At 39.1% G+C, this 23,129-nt stretch overlaps 1 protein-coding gene across 1 annotated transcript in view; it reads left to right on the top strand.

The window, feature by feature from the left end:
• Positions 1-22,363, top strand: part of LOC139942679 (uncharacterized) — a 164,233-nt gene extending 141,870 nt beyond the window's left edge. Inside the window, exons 106-124 of the mRNA XM_071939494.1 lie at positions 151-270; positions 1,895-2,020; positions 2,628-2,720; positions 6,168-6,263; positions 6,667-6,726; positions 7,280-7,372; positions 8,024-8,119; positions 9,258-9,359; positions 9,639-9,731; positions 10,942-11,034; positions 11,530-11,631; positions 13,619-13,756; positions 14,424-14,533; positions 15,138-15,360; positions 15,657-15,747; positions 16,518-16,609; positions 17,347-17,648; positions 18,440-18,511; positions 19,408-22,363. Coding sequence (XP_071795595.1) covers positions 151-270; positions 1,895-2,020; positions 2,628-2,720; positions 6,168-6,263; positions 6,667-6,726; positions 7,280-7,372; positions 8,024-8,119; positions 9,258-9,359; positions 9,639-9,731; positions 10,942-11,034; positions 11,530-11,631; positions 13,619-13,756; positions 14,424-14,533; positions 15,138-15,360; positions 15,657-15,747; positions 16,518-16,609; positions 17,347-17,648; positions 18,440-18,511; positions 19,408-19,467 — 2,162 coding nt within the window. The 3' untranslated portion in view covers positions 19,468-22,363. The remainder of the gene's footprint in view (positions 1-150; positions 271-1,894; positions 2,021-2,627; positions 2,721-6,167; positions 6,264-6,666; positions 6,727-7,279; positions 7,373-8,023; positions 8,120-9,257; positions 9,360-9,638; positions 9,732-10,941; positions 11,035-11,529; positions 11,632-13,618; positions 13,757-14,423; positions 14,534-15,137; positions 15,361-15,656; positions 15,748-16,517; positions 16,610-17,346; positions 17,649-18,439; positions 18,512-19,407) is intronic.
• Positions 22,364-23,129: the final 766 nt, after the last annotated feature.

Below are 23,129 nucleotides of genomic sequence, written 5' to 3'. Positions count from 1 at the left end.
AGCGCCCTAGAGCACGTCTTAATGATAAGGGCACTATATAAGTTTTGGTATTATTATTATTATTATTATTACGCTGTAATGAAAGATTTCCTTTCTATTTTTGAGATGATGTATCTTGACCTTTTCCCTACTTGTCATGTGTATCTGTAGAGCCATGTGTTACTGCTTCATGTCAGAATAGTGGGACATGTACTAATGATGTAACAGCAAACACAGGCTACATTTGTGCCTGCAGTCCGGGCTTCACAGGCACCAACTGTGGAGAAAGGGGTAAGTAAACTCCCCAGGGAGCTGAGACCGTTTACTCTGTCACTTTGTCCTCCAGGAGAACCCATACCACTCCGGTTTTAAATGCACTTCACTGGCTCCCTGTTCAATATCGCATTCAATACAAATTACTTCTGCTTGTTTTTCATTCTTTACATGGTTCTGCTCCTCAGTATAATTGTCCATTAATTACCCGTTACAATCCTTCCAGATGTCTTAGATCATCCACTTTGTCATTACTGGTTGTTCCCCACACCCACAACAGTTGGGGTGACAGGGCTTTTTCTCATGCTGGTCCTTTACTTTGGAATAATCTGCCTCTTAATATCCGTAACATGTCCTCTATTCATAAGTTCAAAGAGGCCCTCAAAACCCACTTTTTCACAGCTGCTTTTCATTAATTTTGTGTTTCTTCCTTGCGCCATGAGCATCACTTGTGGTGGATACCGGCGCACTATAAGTGTTCATATTATTATTTATTATTATTAAAGCGCTTTGAGATGCCCCTTCGGGTGTGAAAAGGGCTATATAAAAACTGGTTATTATTATTATTATAACATACATTGTACTCCCAATATATCCTTTGCCCTTGCTTCATTTGTTGTAGAAAAGATGGTGCTGACTGTAGTACATAAAAAGTTCCCTTGCACTGTACTTTAAAATCATGCTAAATTATTTGTGTTGAACACGGACATGTGTTCAGCTCTTTGGGAAGTCCTACTACTTGAGTTGGATTTGAGCACAAGACCTTTGCCTAGAGCAGATGTGGAAGTGTCATGGCCGAGCGGTTAAGAGCAACGAATTCAAACTCTGGTGTTTCTGATCAGCAGAGTTAGGGTTCGAATCCCCAGTCGTGACACTTGTGTCCTTAAGCTAGCCATTGCTTGGTCCCATGTGTTGTGTAACGCATTTAAAAGAACCCAGTGCACTTATCGAAAAGAGAAGGGGTTCACCCCTGTGTTCCTGGCTGTGGCTGCTGTATGCGCCGTAGCTTGTAAACCCTTATAAGGTGCTAAATAATTGGGTTTAAAAATTCATTACTGCAATAACCTTTCTTTCTGAAAGTTTGTATATACATAGCACCTTTTGACTCCCATAAATGGCCGACCGTGTTAGTTCGCACAGTAAAAGGAAAACCACGCAATTTCGAAGCAAACTTGTGTGGATCATTGTATTCTACTTTTAAAATATCTTTCCAACCATATGCATTTGATAAAAAAACGGTTACAAACGCTTTTTATAGACCAACTCGTCCGATCCAAGGCAACGTGTTCCTTTAAGCTATCCCTAATTTTTGCCCTAACTTTGTTAAAAGCAGTGCTATTATTCAGGGATGAGATTGTTCAGACTTTTGACTGAATTCAGACCTTTTATGTCGGCCTGGTCAAGAAAATCAGACAATATTTTTTTTCACACAAAAAAACAAATCCTGCTCATTGGTCTATTTCTCTAGTGCTTTGGGTGCTGTTTCCAAAAGCTCCTTGTAATCTATAACCTCAGGGGTTACCAGAAATGGCTTCATTTCAACATACTTTTGAATTTGTGTCCAAGTTTCAGACTTTTTCGTTAGTAATGACTTTCACCCCAGATTATTTAAACTAAACATTTTCTTCATTACTCTCCAAAGCACCATGTGACGACCCTGCCAATCAATGTGGTAATGGTGGTACTTGTAACAACAACCTGTTCGCTAACCTTCGTGGTTACACTTGCATCTGTCTAGCTGGTTTCCTCGGTGACGACTGCGAAATTGGTAAGGGTAGAAACAGTTCCCACCGTTCCCCTCATCATCAGGCACTGGTGCATCTGCGTTTATTTCCCTAAATGTTTAGACAGAACTTATTTACAGTTCATCCGGGGTTTTTGAGATTCCAAGCAAATTGAGAATGGGACCTCTTGTGCAAGTTTACCCGCGATAGTTGATGCATGTTCTCCAATTTTCGCTTGTATTTTGAGCAGACTTGTAAAATCAGGAGCATATGGCGACACGCTTTCTGGATAAAAAATAGAATGCTATACCCAGTCTCTTAAAGGCAAGCCAAAAGTGAAGATCCCATTTTGTTGCTGTCGGTTTCTTTTAAATTTATAGTAAATTTGGAAACAATGTCACTGTTTTCACTTTTCAAAACAGACACTTTATTCATTTACAAAATATACATAATTGATTGATTGATTGATTTATTGATTGTTTGGTTGATTGATTGATTGATTGATTGATTGATTGATTGATTGATTGATTGATTGATTGATTGATTGATTGATTGATTGATTGACAATACAATAAGTCTCTTTGTTAATAATGTTTGAAAACAATATGTTATACTAATTTCTATGTTTTTGTTTCTATTTCACTTGTCCAGAATGTACTCAAGTATGTTCAAATAATGGAGAGCTTGATAATGTATTATGTACGTGTACATGTGTTTCACCCTGGAGTGGCCCAACTTGTACTGGTAAGTTTGTTCAAATGACAATTTTCACATGCAAAGTTTCAGAATGTCATGTTGAGGAAATCCATGCCAACACATACTCAAAGCAATTCATGGAACATGCCCCAGCTACCTGTCTGACCACATCACCCCGTATGTACCAGCCCGATCACCCTGTTCCTCCTCACAACATCTCCTCACCATATGCTATCCGTACGAACTAAGTCTTTGGGCGGATTACTAATTCGCCCGGGCGGATTACAATTTTGCCCGGGCATATTACTATTTCCCCCGAGCGGATTACTATTTCGCCCGGGCAGATTACTATTCCGTGTGTAAAGGGAAAAGCAAAATCATACATGTAACCCTGTTTAAACAGACCCGGAGATGAGAACATTATGACCACAAAAAAAATCTGTTTTGATGGAAGAAAACATGTGCATCTATGAATGTTTTTTTATTTATTTATTTATTGTTTGTTTTTTTTGGGGGGAAGGGGGGACAAGCACAGTAAATAGTAAAACCGGGACACACTCAACACGTTCAAAAAGCTAAAGGTTAATTATTTTATAATTTTTCCTCATTACATGGAGAGAGATGTATTGGAATCCAAGCTTTAAAAGAAACGTATGAGGCGTTAATATGTATTGTAGAAAGTTCTTTTTAGGGAGGGGGGCAAGGTAGAACAGCTGGTGTTGGTAGGGGTGGGGTTTGGATAAGATAGAAAGTGCGGGGAAGAGGGAGACCGACACTATCCAGAAAGTACCAAAGGCCAAAATAATTCTGGAGCGGGAAATTCGAAACCAAATCCGGCGACAGGGGAGGGGCGGGTGGTTGTTTGGAAAAGGAAAATACAAGTAATCTTGTGGGCAGCTCGTCTGGTAGTATGTGCCAAGAAATGTGATTATGTGACACCATCCTGAAGAGTCTTCTGATAGATTTGCGAAAAGCCCCGACACAAACCACTCTCAAAACGTCATGGTTGTGAGCTCCAGTTTGTAAAGCTGCTTTTAGTCCAGGAGCATATGGTGATCCGTAGAAAATAAATGATTAGAAGATGCCACCTAGCTAGATACCTTCTTTAGGTCTTACAAAACAAGAAAATACATGTTGGCAAAATTGAAATTCAATTGAATGTCATAAAACGGTGATTTTTGTGATTAGAATAACATAAAAGGTACAACTGAATTGTTTCAGATGGCGGCCATCTTGGAATTCAAAATGACCGCCTTTTTATGTATTTGTTTCCTTAACTTTGGCAATGTTGTTGAAAATCCTGTTTTTGATGACTAAAGTAACATTCGCAATGACTATCAAGCTACACAAGCTAGCCTTAATATAATAATATAAATATAAGACCAATAGAAACAATATTACATCATGAAGTTAAGGCCGCCTTTTTGAATTTCAAAATTGCCGCCTATCAAATGCATTTTTGCCTGTATCACGGTCTATGATGAGCCTCACAGAAACTTGGTGTTGGTGTCTATACCCATGTTTGCAGGGTCAATGAACCCAATTGGATGGTTATAATATTGGATCATTTGGTTAAAAGAGCCATCTTGAATTTCAAAATGGCTTCCAATTAAATGTGCCTGTTTGACATATCTTGGTCTGTGGAGACGCATAGATGTAGGTATACTGGCAAGTTTTACTGTTTAACAAACCAAATAAAAACATATCCATCACAGCTAATTATGACAAACTGGCTCCAGATATTGCCCAGAAGCGACAGGCCCTGGTTTGGTCTTGGCCAGTTACTGATATGTCTGGGCCCGACCAGACTACACCGATTCCGTATTAGATCTGGGTCTGGTTAAGCCAAGCCAGGTCAGATCTTCTTAGTCTGTGCCAGGTCTGGCCATACCGGGTCAATTGATTTCAAATCTGAGCCGAGGAAGGCCAGGTCAATAAATCTGGATGTCAGACCTGTGCCAGGTTTGGCCACAATGTATCAGATATTTTTATATCTCTGCCTGTTCTGGCCACACGAGCTCAGATAATGGCAAATGTGGGCAAGGTGTTTCCTCCAAACCAGGTCAAATGACGTCAGATCTTGGCCAGAAGTAACCAAGCCCGGAAAATGAGTTTTCGATCTATGCCAGGTCTTGCCACACCTGATCTGATGATTTCAGATCTTTGCAAGATCTGGCCGAACATACTCAAAGAATGGCAATATGTGTTTAATATGTGACGCCATGTCTCTGACGCCATCTAAACGTGTGTGGCATGACCTGACACAGACCTAACATTAGGGTTACCTGGTCTTGCAATACCATGCCAAGATCTGCCATTCTTTGGCATTCTGATCTTGATCGGAGCTGGTCTGGCCAGACATGGCCCAGATCTGACAGCAACTGAATTGGTGCGGTCAGGTCAGACCAAGATAACAATATCATCAACTGGCCCAGAGCAGGCTAGGACTTGTCATATCTGGGCAAGATCTGGGCCAGTTTGTCGGAGTTAGCTGGGATGGAGATGGGACGCTTGGTGGCAGCAGACTTTCCAGGTAAATTGCATTGTTTGTGTAGTTCTGAGCATGCGCATATTACCAAGACCAATGGATTTTACCTGGGAAGTCTGCTGCCACCAAGCGTCCCAAAAGTCTCCCATTGGCGGTCATTTTGAAATTCAAGATGGCTCCTTAAACCAAATGATCCAATACATTGTTCTTATTGGGTTCAGTGAACATTTGTATAGAAACCAACACCGGGGGGGGGGGGGGGGGGGGGTTGAAGGAGAAAAAGGAGGCTGGAAGGGGTTAAAGAGAACTTTTATCCGGTGATGTTTGTTTAAGTAAAAGTGAAATCATACATGTAGCCCTGTGTAAACATGCGGCCTCGTAATCCGCCCGGGCGAATTAGTAATCCACCCGGGCGAATTACTAATTCGCCCGGGCGAATTACTAATCCGGGCGAAATGGTGGGGCCCGATTTTTGTTTCTTCCAGTATGTCCTATATACGCTTCTGTAGTTTTTTGTAAAGCACATTGGTATTTATTTTAGTTATGAAACACCCTATATAAGAATAAGCTATTATTATTATTTTTATTATTATTATTGTGCATTTAATTACTAAACAAAATGAATGACTTGTACATTGTACGTATCAACCAAATGACCTGCACTGCGATGTAATTTTAAAAAGTATTCCCTGGCCTGACTTTATTAAGAGCTACAGTCTTACTAAAAAAGGTTCCACACACCTCAGGGAATTTAGTTTTGCAAAAAATAGTTAATGACCTGATGTTTCGACCCTAGCAGAGTCTTTCTTAAAGGCTAAATTACAATACAACAAATATGAACAGGTAACTAAGTGAAACATAAGCAGTGAAGTGGAAATACATGACAGGGTTTGATAGCATGCAGAAAAAAGCAAGAGGTTAACAAAGTGTAGGGGCCAAAAGGGGGGGGGGGGGTTAAGAGAAGGGACTGGCTTTGGATTAAAAACAATTGTTTCTTGTTTTTGTAGAATGCTCACTGTCTTGCATGAATGAAGGTGTAAGGAATGATGCGGATTGTAGTTGCGGTTGTGAAAACATCCCCTGGAGTGGAGAAACATGCTCAGGTAAACTTAATCAACATGTTCTGGATATGAATTTTTAATTTTTGTTTTTTACCCATACACCAATGTTTGGTAGCACTGTATACTTTCCCGAGTCCTGTGAAACAAACATCACAGGCATAACTCGTGTGGGATTCGAACCCATGACCCTGGCAATTCTAGAGCAGTGTCTTACCAATCTGCACAGGAAGACTACGAAACGGTGAGGCGTAAGAAAAAGATTTGTGGCTATAAAAATATGGTAGAGTCCGAGTAGGGGAATAATGGTGAACAAGTTCATTCAGCCCATTGCGTATGTTTAGTAAAAAAAAATATACTTTTGGCGCCACAAGTAATTTCTTCAGAATTAATTGTTGCTATAAATACATTCGGCACTAATTGTCTTTTCTTCCATAATTTTATTCAGATTGTGCCATAACTTGTGGTCCCGACGAGGATCTTGATACCGTGACCTGCGAGTGCTCTGGTAAAAAAAACACTTTATTTACCAATTTAAATTCAATCCAATTTTCCCTGTGACTTTAATTTTTCGAGACAAAATGAAACCCTTGTAATGAAAATACTTTTAAAACCATTTGGGTCTTGTAATGTCATAGAGAAGGGGTTTGTTTTTTTGTTTAGTTTTTGTTTGTTTGTTTGTGTGTTTGTTTGTTTGTTTGTTTGTTTGTTTGTTTGTTTGTTTGTTTGTTTGTTGTTTGTTTGTTTAGATGATCTTTCCATCAAGGGAACTCAGCAAACTCCCACAAGGGAATACAAACACCAAGCTGGCAACAGCTTATCTCTCTTATACAAACATTGGTTAAATGTCTATGATTATGAATTGTACAAATCAAGAAATTGTGATTAAGTAACGGCAATATTTATTCTAGTAATTTTGAAATCAGCAGTTATCTGGGAAAACTCGAACCCACAACCTTGTGATTGCAAGTTCTGTAGTCAAACCACTTGACCACTTTAACTTATTAGATTTGTTTTATATATAATCTAATCCTGTACATGTTCCTTATCTTTATATGCAGTTTGTCCATTCACCTGTCAAAATAATGGAGTGCTTGACACTGTCAATTGTTTGTGTTCATGTACAGACAACTGGACGGGACAGGCCTGCAGCGGTAAGAACCATTTTGCGTTTAACATTTTACATGTTTTGGGATGTTTTAGGCCAAGTAAAAAAAAATACCAGTTGATCGTCTAAGTTTTTCCAAGAAGAGGATTATTGTTATTTCTTTCACAGATGGTCGCCAAACATTTTAATTCAAACTGGCCACCAATTCTTCAGTTTAAAGTCACCACTTACTGCTACCATATTAATTTTTGGCTGCTGTATTTTCTCAAGCGATGCTACTAAGTGATATGCCTGATTCATTTATTTTTATAAATCTATTCATTGATTGGTTTATTTCACAAATAAAAGCTTCATAGCCTTAAAGACACTGGACACCAAGTTGTGTGCTTTCAGATGCTTGATTTCGAGACGTAAAAGAAATCTAATTCTGAGGTCAAATTTGTGGAAAATTACTTCTTTCTCCAAATCTACATTAGTTCAGAGGGAGCTGTTTCTCACAATGTTTTATACTGTCAACAGCTCTCCTTTGCTTGTTATCAATTAAGTTTTTATTCTAACAGTGATTTTGAGTAATAGTGTCCATTGCCTTTAGGGAGGCAGAATTGAGTTTTATTTTTACATCATTGATGAGCATCCATACCAGATGATTAATGCTGCATGATTTATAAGAATTTTTGTCTGTTATACAATCTTGCAGAATGTTCAATCAACTCCTGTTCAAATAGTGGAACACTGATTGATGCAATGTGTCAGTGTGACTGCGATGGAAACTGGGCAGGAACAACTTGTACAGGTAAGGCTTGATGTTTTCAGTTCGCTTGAGCAGAACATTTTGCAAAAAGACATTTGCTTAAACGGCAAAGTGAAATGTCCTCACTGTCTTCTTTTAAAAAAGCATCTCCCTATAGGCCTACAGGTTACGACACTAAAGTCACAATGTGTAATGTATTTCTTCTGTGGCATAGGCCATGTGATAGACTGCACCTTCATGATTTTAGTCAATTCAATGATGGCTCGTTTTTGGTAGTGTTGGTACACTTGTGTTTGTGAGTCTTACATGCAGTGTTAGTCTCTCAATAGGTTAGGGTACAAAAGCCAAGGCTTCACCCAATCCTAATTTTTGCCCTTCTGACTTGTTAATAATGTTTGCTACTGTTTATAACAGTCACTGTTAGGTCTGATATTATAAAAACACCAATTATGTAATTTTGTCGTGTTAGGGCAATACCAAAATAAATGTTTTGTTGAACTGAATTGATTTAATTGAATCTATGCGCATATCAATGAAAGAACAAATCAAAACATATATTTTATGATGATTGGTAGAAAAGAGGGAACATCACCAAAAACTTGTTAAGTTTTTATAACTCTTGAAAATATTTGAAAGCTATAACACAAAATGCGATATTTCCCAGATGACCATTGTAGTATCTTGCCTGTCAATGCAAGGTGCTTAAATTTAAGATTTGTGTAAGGCCAAAATAACCTATATATAACTTGTATTGTTGAGGTCAAATAAATAATAATAATAATAATAATAAATACCCCCCCCCCCAAAAAAAAAAAAAAAAAAAGATTCTTTAAATGTTGCCTGTCTCATATCACAAGAGCATGAGAAAGACACAAACTTATCGCTCTAACTAAAAATCATGCTGGTAGATTTCCTTTCCTTCATAGCTCTGGAATGACCTGCCACAACATCTTAGAAAATACATCTCCATTTCTTAGTTCAGAAAGAACTTATAAAAAACAACCATCAAGTTTCTTTTTTTCACGTCTGCGTTTGGTATTTTTAGGAAAAGGCGCGTTAGCAAATTCCTCGTTATTATTAGCTGGTTTTCCTGTAGGTAGTTCTTTGTGTGTTCTACAGGAAGTAATAAGTTCGGCAGACATATGTTACTAATTTATTTCACCATTTTGTAATCTTGCAGATTGTTCACTCACAAGTAGCTCTTGTTCAAATAGTGGAGTACTGGATAGTTCAACATGTCAGTGTGGCTGTACGGGAAGCTGGACAGGAACACTTTGTATAGGTACACTTGATTTTTGTGACATTGTTTTTTACTAATTTTTTTCCAAAAACTACAGTTCCTCAGCAAGTAATGATTTAAGGGAAACTTTATACCATCATTATCTTCAAACTGTTGAAAGTTTAATGTAAATCTGTGGACATTGTGTTTTATGTTACAAAAAGTACCCTGACACTTAACACAAATTTCCTGCTGAAGCTGCACATTTCCAAATATGCATTCGAAATTCTGAAGTTTGGCAGATATTGGTTGATAAGTTTTTGTTTCGTTTTCAATGTTCAGAATGTTTAATAAACTGTGAAAATAGTGGAAGATTGACTGCTGCAACGTGTGAATGTGCCTGCGATGAAGGCTGGACTGGAACACTTTGTACAGGTAGGTTGACTCTCCATGGCAGTGTGGTCCTTTTCAGACCATGTCCAATAATTTACCATAATTTCATAAAGAGTTATAACTTAAACAGAAACATTTGCTTTAAAATGAGGTGCATATGTGGTGCATGTGATTGGTATTTTTTTAGTAACTATATTCATACAAGCAAACATTTAAGATGAAGTCATTAAGAACAAAAAATGTAAGCCCTCAGTTCAAATTTCTTTTAAGGAGATCTTCATATAATATTTAGTTTACTTTGATTGCATTTCAGATGGATTTATTTCTCTGAAGGATTGTTGTATTACTAGAATGAACTTTATTTATTTGTGACCTTTCCGGAAAAAAAAATCAAAGACAAAATTGTGTGTCTTTAAAAACAAGGTTTTGTTTTCAATATATTGACTTAGTGCATTTTTGGTATCTTTGAGTATTTTAAGAGTACCATCGTCTGTAGATCTTGGTTCAAATGCCACCTTGGATCAGAGCCTTGAGGTAGATTGGTCGCTCACAGGTTCGTTAATCAGTGAATGGATGTAACTTACTCAAGAACTCACTGTGGAGGCAGTCCAACTTATTCTTGATGCTTCTAACATTTTGGTGATAAATGTCTTGAGTTGTTTCTTGATGAGGGTTGTTGGTTGCAGGATGTGATACTTGAGCAGAAGGGAATGGAACAGGATTAGTTTCAATATCTCCCGATAAGATTATGTTGAATGCTACATATATGAGTTATTATGGTCAATTAGAGGCAGTGGACACTATTGGTAATTACTTAAAAATATTATCAGCATAAAACCTCATTTGGTAACGAGTAATGGGAGCTGTTGATAGTATCAAACATTGTGAGAAACGGCTCCCTCTGAAGTGACGTAGTTTTCGAGAAAAAAAGTAATTTTCCACGAATTTGATATTGAGACCTAAAGTTAAGAATTTGAGGTCTTGAAATCAAGCATCTGAAAGCACACAACTTCGTGTGACAAGGGTGTTTTTTCTGTCCTAGTTATCTCGCAACTCCGACGACCAATTGGGTTCAAATTTTCACAGGTTTGTTATTTTATGCATATGTTGAGATACACCAAGTGAGAAGAATGGTCTTTGACAATTACCAATAGTGTCCACTGTCTTTAAGAGAGAATTCCTTGGTTCTACTACAAGGAGAAAGCATACAGATGTTTAATGCTACATACTTTTTGTCCATTTGTAATTATAGATTGTGCACTTGACTGCCTAAATGGTGGAACATTGGATAGTGCAACATGTCAATGTGCTTGTGTTCAGAGCTGGAGCGGAACAACTTGTTCAAGTAAGTTCGGTATCCATCTTTTGCAGTATTGTCAGCAAATCGAGAAAATTAAAAGCCAATGATAGCCCCATTAAGCTGATTTAAAACACTCAATCACAATAGTAAACAAAAAAAAAACGTAAAATTTGAAGATCCTGAAAAAGTTACCCTAAGATTCACAACAGAAAAATATTGAAAATGAAACCAGTCAAAAATAATAAAAGGAGATAAAAAAACCACTTTATGTAAACAGTGAGCTATCCTCCTGTCCTGTTTCCTGTTCTTTGTATTGATTTTATAAATTTATCTTTTGTAATTTTGTTTATTTGGTTCTTGTTTAACTATATTAACAACAAGTTAATATACATAGCACATTTCACAATAACGTCTTAATGCGCTTTACTTTCACCTCTGTAATAGTATGCTTTCAGCTTGAAGCTTAAATATAAATTTTCAATAGTTAACAATTCTCCAGGATCGTGTACTTTGTATTGATGTGTTTTTGTTTTGTTTTAGCTTGTCCTATTACTGCTGCAAGTTGTATGAATGGAGCATCCTTTGATGCAGACAATTGCGAGTGTGTTTGTTCTCAGGCTAATTCAGGGGATACTTGCGCAGGTAAAAAATTGATAATTCATTTAAGCATAGGATAGGTGACAGGATGTCTAGTTTGTAAATGAACAGACTGAAACAACAAAACATTTACTTAAAAAGAAAGAGTATGGAGCAGGGGGATGGGAGCAGGGGTTGGGCGTAGAGTAGCCACATAAATCGGTCCAATCAACTCCGTATGCTTGGCCCCAGCACCACTGGATATCAAAACCTTTCGGAAAATCATCTGAAACTTACGGATCTAATACTTCAGAAGTTGCAGATAGCACTATACTTGGAATCGTTCACATAGGTATCACAGATTTTTAGTAAAAATCAAGTAAATTTTGCGTGTGAATTTTCTCAAGTAACGCTCTTTTACCGCTCATGCCGATATGCCGATTGTCCCCCGACCGTGCGCAGATTTTTTTCCCAGGACAAACGTGTGGAATCATCTGCACACGTTCGTCCTGGGAAGAAAAGATACTCAATCCGCGCTTCGTGTACAAACATATGGACACGCGTCTTGGAACTACAAAGAATGGTTCCCCAATCCGTGCTTTGTGTACAAACATACGGACACGCGTCTGGGAACTACAAAGAATAGTTCCCAGACGCGTGTCCGTATGTTTATATACACAAAGCGCGGATTGGGTATCTTTTCTTCCCAGGACGAACGTGTGCAGATGATTCAACACGTTTGTCCTGGGAAAAAAATCTGCACACGGTCGGGGGACAATCGGCATGAGCGGTAAAAGAGCGTTAGTTGAGAAAATTCACACAACAAATTTACTTGATTTTTGCTTAAAATTTGTGATACCTATGTGAACGATTCCAAGTATAGTGCTATCTGCAACTTCTGAAGTATTAGATCCGTAAGTTTCATGATGCGGAGAGTTTCAGATGATTTTCCGAAAGGTTTTGATATCAGTGGTGCTGGGGCCAAGGATACGGAGTGGATTGGACCGATTTATGGGGCTAGGCGTAGAGTAGCCTTGCTCAAGGCAGTCGAATAATTCACTCCGAAAAAAAGACCGCCGCTGTATAAAAATCCACCCGTATTCACTGTGCGTAACATCTCACGACAAGATGCCCCCGTACACTATCCGCATGCGGAGGCCGTCAGGCCGACAGCCTTGTAGGGTCTGTGTTAAAGCCACTGACCTCATTACTATAATAAGCGAAGAGTTCCCACGGTCAGCTCATTACCATAATGCCCGCGAAAGACGAGACATGTCTACATCACACACCACCAGCACGGACGCTCAGCGAGCATGATAGGCGTGCGTGATTGGACGTCAAAATGAATAATTCATTTGCCTCACATCCTGTGCTGTCTGATAGGTCTGATGAAAGATATACATATTCATGGCTGCATACTAGCATATCCGAGAGCCCCCCCCCCCAATTTTTTCCACTTGAGGAAATTTTTCAATACAACACATTTAACCCGGAAGTTACAGACCCGACAAGGCTGTCGGCCTGACGGCCTCCGCACATGCGGTTAGTGGTACGAGTGCGGATGACTTGTGTGCACAGTAGTCGTACGATGTGACAGTGTGTATACGGGTGGGTCATGCGGTGTGATCACACGCACCACGCACAGGGTATGCGGGTGGGTTTACAGCGGTGTCTTTTCAGAGCGAATAATGCGACTGCCTTGAGCAAGGCTAGGCGTCGAGAGCAAAACTGAACGCCAAGCAGCAACTTTTAACACAAGCTAATAATTAAAGGGAACATTAATGCTTCAATTATTTGTTTATTTATTTGTTCTCAGCTGGCCACATCTCATAAACAATCTCCTAAAGATGAGCAAAGTAAACTGTTCAAAACTTCTAAACCACACTGTCTCTTTTCAGAGCCAACTCCCTCAAAGAGATATTATACATGGTTTTACCCGCAAGTTTACTATTTAGTGTTTATAATGTTGTTACTGCTTATTTTTAACACTATACACGAAGCTTCAAACACCATTTACAAACATCCTTGTCTGTTTTTGTTGTCTTTCTTTCAGTCGTTAATCCTTGCCTAGATACAAGTCTTTGTACCGGTGTCGAACGTTATTGTTCACCTGACCACAACAATCAAAATGGTTTTACATGTCCCTGCCAAGCTTATGACGGGTACATTCAAGTAGGAGACCAATGTCTACGTGAGTACTATGAGAGTAATCAAGAATTCATCCGACTCGTAGGTTTATTTCTTTCTATTGCTTCACATCTATGTTGCTGCGCTCAAAACCCAGTGCTTCCTGAATCCTTTGTATGGATTTAGCTTCACATGGAGTCAGGGCCCAATTGCATGCCAAGAATTTTGCGTTTATGACTGATAGATAGACACGCTTTACAGGATGTTGTAAGCTCAGGGCCACTGTGTATTAAATACCCAGCCTATAGGGTCCAACAGTTTCAGTTTCGAGAAGCTGTGGTATTGGATTATTTTGGAAGAGGGAGGAAGGATCCAAGTATATCACTAAAAGGGGCTATAGAGTTACCCCATAGAAAGTTAAGGCGGGATTCTGCTAAGATTCGGTAGCGGAATCCCATCAAATTCCCACCGGGATACCATGTGAATCCTGCAAAATCCTGCAAAATTCTCCCACAAGTTTTTCTCGCTGGAATCCTGGTAAAATATATCACTCAAAGGAGCTAGAGTTACCCCAAAGTCCAAACAGAATCCCATCGAAACCTAACCGGGATTCCTGCCATCTGGGATCGCGCCAAATTATCCCACAATTTTTTCCCGCTAGAGTCTCGCCGGTTATACCGGTAAAATTTTCGAAAACCTAACGGTTTGTTTTTTGCATTCACTTCATCCAGAGCGACCGTCATTAAGAGTTGTGGTCAAAACGTTGACTGAATTCTTTCCTGCCTTTGCCAACCCAACTTCAGCTAGATTCAAAAATTTCATCGCAATAATGGAAAGCGTGGTAAGTTCAAGTGCACTTATAAGAGAAATACTATGGAGAAAACACCATTGCAATCCTAGTCGTGAATGCAACCTGTATGAACTACCTCAATCACAATGTGTGGTCACATACGCGACATTCTGTGGAGTTATACCTAAGCGCAACTGTATCAACAAAATAGTTGTTACAATGCAGACCACTCAAAATGTCATGTTACCAGTGTACCATCTGTGAATGGTATCCTGCCGAGTTTTACTTAGCAGAAAAATTCCTTTTATCAAAAGGACCTAGTATTCATCGTAACATTACATTGTACACATTTATTTAATTGTTGTTTGTCCTGTGCTGCATAGTGTCCCAAACTCATTGCTGTATTTTCTGGGTCATGCTGTATTACAATTAAAGTACCAAACCAATGTATAACATTGTTTTTGTTTTTAACCAATCAAAAAAATTCCTAGCGCGCCAGATGTTTTGTTTTGGCGGGCTTGTTATTTTATCTTTCACTTCGTCACTTAGATGTTGATTGAGTCTGAGTACAATCTAACGCAATATTTTCTCTCTACACATCAGGCGGATGGATAACTGATTCATATATGTTGTCATTGTTCATATTTTATATCAGCTTTTATGGAGGCTCGACGAAAACTCGACGACATTGATGGCTGAATCAGTAACGGGTTCGCTGATCCATAATGGCAGCGCAGTGGTCACAGCAACAATTTTCTACCCTGTTGGAACCATTCCACCCGAAGCTGCTACAGTGTATGTCTTGGCCTTGGAAGCCAACCTGATTGATGACATGGGGAATTCAGTTCCAATCAGACAAAATTCCGTCACTGCACAAGGTATGACTTGTTTGTTGCTCTTACTATTAAAAAAACAAAAACGGAGCATTGCTCAAATAAGTATAACAATAACAACAATGATGATAACTTTTTATTTTTATTTGAACGTGCTCCGCTTCTTAAGTTTTTGGAATTCATGGGGAACAATAAAAATTCTTCTTAAACTTACAGCAAATTGGTGCACAAAATGTTTCTTCATTTTCTTGTTCAGCCTTTAATTTAAAAGAAATAACAGTTGACATCATATTATAAGGTCTCTTAATAATTTCTGAATTTTATTTTTGTCCATTCATCAGATGCATCCATAGCCTGCACAGTTGGCTACTGTCAAAATGGCGGCACTTGTACCCGAGCTGGCATCTTCCCAATGTTTACCTACAGTTGCAGGTAACTATTTACTTCTTTAGTTTTTTGTGCCAGACGCTCAAGGCCTGAAGGCCACTTCAAGGTGTGGGCTACAATTTTTGTTTTGTTTTCAGAGGCTGTTGCCACCTACTGCTAGGGCTGAAACAGGGTTACCCCTTTTACAGTCCATATGGACGTAGGCTTGGGTATCATCAATCCGAAGCCTGGCCGGTAGAGCAGAAAGCACTACCTCCCCAATTTTACAAAGCAAGTGTCACGACCGGGATCTGAACCCACACCCCGCTGATCGGGATCCCCACCCCATGGTCAGGCATGCCACTTTTCCATTTTTACCATTAATAATTGAAAAATACAACTACAAAATAGTTGAAATTCTTTAATATCCTCTTTTTTTGTGAAACTACAGTTGTATGCCTGCATGGGACATTCCAAGATATTTGACCTTTAAACCCCCTGTTTAGATCAGGTCAAGAGGCATTGGACACATGTACACAATTCTGAATGAATGAGTATATGGCAAAATGAAACCCAGGCCAAATTTTATGGCTTTGCTTACTGCCAAATTCTGCGCTTGAAATCACTATTGTCTACGCTAATAACTTGAGACCAATGTTCGATTTGATACAATCTAGAATTGCTCGCTCTTACTAGAATTGCTAGCTCTTACTTTCACCAATGTCACAAGGACACTCCGCACTAGCTGTGTAAGCAAAGAATGCCTTCAGAAAAACAAATCAATATCACACATGATTCAGTTTCTGATTCTATCATTTGATTTTGTTTTTCTTTAGTTGTCTGGATTCCTTTACTGGTGATCAGTGTGAGACAGACGTGACAATTACAACCCAGCCTACAACGCAGGCCCCAACCCAGACCCCTGATGGTAAGCGAAGCCACCTGTGCATTTCTCACTTTATAATTTTGTTTTAATTTTGTTTAAATGATCTTCAGAAACTCAGGTTACATGTAGATCAAAATACTTTTCAGAATCACGCCTTCATCATGCCTTGCCACTTATTTGGGGGGCGACTTAGGCCAAGTACACTGCAGTGGTAACGATGACGACGCAAAGAGAACGCATTCCATTGGTTTATTTGCTCCACGCAGAATACGCCCACACTTATTCAACCAATCGAGTGCGTTCTTGATATCGAGGCCTGTAAGAGGATGACCAGGCCTTTACATAGTCCAAAAAGTATGGCAAATCAGATTTTTGCAGGCTAAAGCCTGGCTCATTTTGCAACAAATAATTTGGAAGAGTTGAGATGTGCCCAACTGAGGACGAAAACTTTGCAGCAAAATAGAGCTGTGTTGTCAAAATAAACTTTGTGTTCGCATTGCATGAAGTATGAACCAGGCTTAAGTTAGGTTGAATAATAAATAAAACAAAATAATAATAATAATAAAAAACATTTAAACACATCAACAAAAGTAAGTCCCCCCCTAAACAATTCGCCATAACATCGTAAGGTAAAACATTTTACCAATACAACTAATTAAGAAATAATTCTATGACATGTTTCCTAAGTGTTGTGTGAAAATGAAAGATGTCCATGAATAGCAAATTTAAAGTCGTTGCAATAGTAATAATTTCACTGTTATTGTTTTTTTGCTCCTCAGCCGAGCCCCTGTCTACAGTAGCCATCGCACTGATTACTGTAGGTGGCTTCGTCCTCCTCATACTTATCTCAACCCTCTTCTTATGTATGTGTATCCTTATGAGACGTCAGTATGAAGAAGGTCGACCTGGAAAAGACTACCGAGCGAGAAGTCAATATTATGATCATCAACAAAACTGGGGTTTCGCTAGGGATGATAGTTATAGTGATCAGCTTTCGTCAGATGAGTCACAGAACTCTGAGACACAGAGGCGAATGAACAGACTCATGCAAGTTATGTGGCAGTCACCATACCTACAGAGAGTAAGTCAACTTGTAATCAGTACCTTGATGTGTTAATGCATTGCATGGCCACTTTGGGGTCAGAACTTGACCCCAAAAAGATCTTTAACACCCACAGGAAAATTGTTTTTATGAGGTCATCATGAAGCCTTTACTGTTAAGAAAACAGACGATCTCACATAATGCCCTGCTATTTGTTTCGAGAAGCTCAAAGCTAACTTTTCCTAAGCTTTGTTTTGCTCACAACATCAACTGTTGCCAAGGTCATTTAAAGGTGTCATAGTGTGTTGCAACCAATACAAACACCAATGCAACATTGTTGGTTGGAGGCGCCCTGGGTGCGATTACCAATTCATGCTGGGCGTATTTACTTTTCAGCAATGGCGGAAAAACATCCAGGTGGATTTCAAACCTTGGGGTCGAATCCACAAGATCGTAGGACTTTCAGCTCCAAAGTTTGCTAGACAAGACAGTTTTTTACATTATCAAAATGATTTTATATATATATATATATATTGAGTAGGGTAGATGGCCTTTTAGCTTTTGATCCAAACTGGACCTTAAATCCATTTATTTAAAAAAAGAGGGGAAAGGGATAAAGGGAAGGATCCAGAAAAAAAATACGGGAAAAACTACATGTATAGCCAATCAAAGTTTATATTTTAGAAACAACTGGTGGCTATATAGTTTAACACATAACTGTTTTTATTTGAATAAGCATTAAGAGAAGCACTCACAGAAGATTATCGCATTTGAGTAAGTGTGCTTCCATTGTGACTTAACTGATTTTGATTTTTTTCCCTCATCCCCAGAACCCAAATCAAGAATTCATACGGCCTTATGTAGTGACTGGAATGGAGGCACAGTATCATCATGATGCCATGGTAAGTCAAACTATCTATTTCAAGCATGGTGGCCGAGCGGTCAATCCGTGAACTGAATTCTTATGTTGTTCGATTGTTGGGGGCATGTCACAGTCATAGCACTTAAAGGCAGTGGACCGTATTGGTAATTACTCAAAATAATTATTAGCATAAAAATTTACTTGGTAACGAGTAATGGAGAGAGGTTGATAGTATACAAATATTGACTGCTTCGAGTGCTATGGTAAAAACTATGACTCCCTTGGTGATCCCCGGACCGTTCCATTTTCCCTCGGCGCAGCACAAGTTAAAGCAGTCAATATTTGTTTTATAACACCCCAACAGACTATTTATCATCCTCGTACACGTATCGTTCGTACGCGCGTTTCAGATACACAGATGCACAACTGATTGGGTTCGAGGTGGGTAAAAAGATGTCTGGGTACTGCACGCCGTGTGATAGTCGTCAGACTATCACACGGCAAACGATGCAACGATCTCACGGCCGCTGTCTAGTAAAACTAAGACATACCATGTGACGTGCTCTAAACCAATGAAAAGACAGAATATTTGTAAGGGGTGTTATAATTTAAAATATTATGAGAAATGGCTTCCTCTGAAGTAACATAGTTATCAAGAAAGAAGTAATTTTCCACGAATTTGATTTTGAGACCTCAAAATTTTAGGTCTTGAAATCAAGCATCTGAAAGCACAACTTCATGTGACAAAGGTTTTTTTTTCGTTCATTGTTATCTCGCAACTTCGACAACCAATTGAGCTCCAATTTTCACAGGTTTGTTATTTTATGCATTCTTATGTTGAGATACACCAAGTGAAAAGACTGGTCTTAGACAATTGTCCAGTGTCTTTAAAGGGTTGAAACTAACTGTTCTTTATTTCTTTATATCTTTCCTCAGAGTGAAGACAGAGATACAGGCCTCGTGGCACGGAATCCTCTTGCATACAGAAGAAATTAGGCTTACAGGAGACTGGAGTGTAACAGTGCCTCTGTTCACGCCCCACCTTGTGGGCGTAATTTGGGAGTTATTTTTGATAACACACTATCCATGGATAAACTTGTCAGCAGAATCTGTCAATCGACATACTATTACTTAAGAACTGTTAATACCATCCGGAAAACCTTATCACATAATACTGCTGCTACTATCATCCATTCTTTGGTCACTTCTCGCCTTGACAGTGGTAATTCCCTATTATACAGAGTTACCGAACACCAGCTCCACAAACTACAACTTTTACAAAATGCTGCCGCTCGTGTTTTAACAAAATCTAAAAAACATGATCATATTACACCTTTATTGCAGGAACTTCACTGGCTATCCATTCGACAAGGAATTCAATTCCAAATTCTACTTATTGCATTTAAATCTCAGTTCGGCTTGACTCCGTCTTATATTGCAAATCTCCTTGTACCTTATGCCCCCTCTCGCACTCTTCGTTCTTCTGCTAAGTCCCTTTTAACAATTTTTTCTGTACCGAAAGGGTCCAATGGCTTTAACATTATTCACTTAAACTGAAATTTACTGAAATTTTGGAAAGTTAGCTTTACAATATATCTTTTGGGGTTTAAAATGTTGGTATGAAGAGAAAATATTATAAAACTCTGTATTTGTATGTATCTTAATGCCTAGGCCACAATTTGTTGGCAGCTGCAACTGTAATGTATGGTAAAGCAATCAAACCGCCAAGCATTTTTGGGGGAGCTTTAGAGAGATTGAAAGAAAAACAATGTTTTTGTGGGCACAATTGAGTTCTTACCAACTGATTTGCACATAATCTTGAAATATACTGCAATGCATCTAGAGGGATATTTTTACATCTTGTGGCGGCTGGATGGCAATACTTCAAAATCAGCGCACAGTGTGTTGTTTGGAGCCAAATTGTTTGGTTTCAGATTGTACCCACTTTGCGCGCCATTCGCATTGCATAATGCGCAATTCCAGTTTGTGTGGACCATTTTCTACACTAAGTGAATTGGTGCCTCATCTGCTGACAGAGGATCAAATTATGTGTTGAGAAAACAAACCAAAATGTCATGCCTTGAAATCAGGGAAAACGCCACAATCATTAAACAAGAGCAATGTTTTTGTCTAGTCTTACCTCCTCCACCCACCCTACTTTCTGGATGTGAATCTTTAAACAGCATCAAATGTATATTAATTTTGTTTTTTACCCATATACACAGATGTTTGATAGCACTGTATAGCATTGTATACTCAGTACTTCGCCCTCAGTACTTCCTGTATAAAAATATATCACAGGCATGTACCAGGCATCAAATGTATTCCTACATCTTTCAATCACAGACAATGTAACATGATTTATACACTTGTTTTACAAATGTGTGTAGAATAAAATAATGATAGGCCTATAATTTTGTATACAAATAATGAAAACTGACAAGCAGTACAAAATAATCTATTTTTACTATTTTTGGCGAGCTGCTTTAGCAGTATGCGAGCCTATGTAATACCGATTTTGTCCGTCCGTCTGTCCGTCTGTCCGTCCGGCCGTCCGCACTCAGTGGAAATGTTAAAGTTTTTGGTTTAAGTTTCAGTCTTTGAGTTGAGTTGTTTTTGGTATGTACAAGCCCAAGTGAGATTGTTATATATACTTGGCAGTAATTTTTTTTGTAGTTTTTAGCTATGTTTTCCAATAATGTTGACGTTTTTGGAATAAGACAATTTTAAAGTTTTTGGAATAAAAAAAGTGTTAAAGTTTTTGGAATACAAAACATGTTAAAGTTTTTTTTCAGGCTCAAAGTCAAACATTGACATCTGGATTTTAAAGAAACAAACTCAAACTTAAATCTTAAAGTTTTGAAATAATTTGTTTAAACAAAAATCAATCTCTCTGTCACTGGTTCCAGTTGAATGAGCTGAAAAAAAGAAAAGAAAAAAAAATGATCATAACTCCTGATTGCAACGATTTACTGACTTGAAACTTAAGTCAAACATTGCTTCTGTCGTATAGATACATATTATGAAAAGATAAAATTCAAAGAGTGCATCAATGGTTCCAGTTGAATGAGCTGGAACAATGAAAACCTTAAATGGTCATAACTTCTTATTGCAACGATGTACTGACATGAAACTTAATACTGTAACGAAATGGTACCGCGCGGTGGCGCTCCAGGCTTAGCGCGAGAGTAGGCGCCCTTAGCGCGCAAAAAGGCGGTTTGGCGCGGCGCTGGCTGCCGCGGGGCATTATGGGGAGCACGCTGCTGCCTCGTGCGTGGAGAGTGCGTAGCGGGCAGTTGCAGACTGGACAGCGGATGGTACAGACGTGTTTTCAATAGTGGTGTTTAACAATTGGCGGGGAGGATTAAGGAGGCGACGTGATTAGTGTGTTCACGTGTTGGGAGTAGTAGCAGGGCTAGCGTGGGGAGCTTCGGGAGTTGCGGTGCGTGGTGCCGACAGTTGTGTAACCGAGGGGTAGGTTTTATTGGATTATTTTCTGTGTTATTTATGGCAAGTTGGACGTAGAGACGTGCGGTAATCCACTCCCGTAAGGAGGTCACATTGCATTGTATTGTTTGCTCTGGAGTCCGGGATTTTATCAGGCCCTTAAGGCATATTCTATTGTGTATTGTATTGGGTGCTCGGAGTTCGGGATTTTATCAGGCCCTAAAGGCAGCTTTGGTTTTACTGTAAATGCGGTTCAGTTACTTTAAGTTAGTTCCAGTTACCTTAAGGGATTTTCCAGTTGCTTAAGGGATTACCAGTTACTTAAGGGATTTCGGTGATCTTAAGTTTAGTCAGTTGCCTTAAGGGACCATTTCTGGCCTTAAGGAAAGGAGGATTACGTAGTGGGAATCAGGAATTACTGTGCTTTAGTAGAGATAATAAATAAAACGGATCAATAGTCAATCAGTAACTTGTCTCAGCCCTCACTCCTTGGAAGTCAACAGTTTCTTACAGTGAGGTCGTTCACACGCCGTACTAAAGTTGGTCTAAGTCCACTTAGACCGGTTCGGGTTCAACTTTTGTGCGTGTGAACGCAAATAAAGTTGGACCGGATCGGGTTTAAACCCCAAAACTTAAACCGTCCAGCGAGGCGGTCTAAGTCTAAACCGGTTCGGGTTTATCTTTTAACACTGCGTGTGGACAGAATGACATCCGGTTTTAACTCACAACGGACGACCCATTGTGTGGTTCAATGCACACGCCCGGGACCCGGAGTGCTTGTATACGGTTTCTGTTGCCTCTGATGCTGAAAAGCACCGAGTATTTATATTACTTTCTTGCCGCTTACCGAGTTGGCGAAACCCTCTCGATCGGTGTATGCAGTTTAACACAGGCCCACGCCCATGATTTATTAAATTCTGAAACAAAATTATATTTTCCAAGCTTTTTTTGTGTCCTATAATAAATTGAAACTGTTTTTCATGCGTATACTACGAGCGCAGCGAAGAAGCATATTTTTTAATGCTTCTCACATGTACAGCGGTGCCATCCCATAGTGATCACTCTCTGATATCCCATAGTTATCCATCACCGATCCCGTGGATGTGCCTTTCTATTGCCGTCACCGTTACTAGCATGCTGTACTTTCAATCTAGGAGAATGAACTGCAGTGGGCGCGAGGCTGTGTGTAGGGGAAATTCCCTACGCCAGCA

Source organism: Asterias amurensis, chromosome 10, assembly GCF_032118995.1.
Source record: "Asterias amurensis chromosome 10, ASM3211899v1".
NCBI classification, from domain to species: Eukaryota; Metazoa; Echinodermata; class Asteroidea; order Forcipulatida; family Asteriidae; genus Asterias; species Asterias amurensis.
Note: the sequence above shows the minus strand (reverse complement) of the source record. Positions and strands in the feature narration are given on the sequence as shown.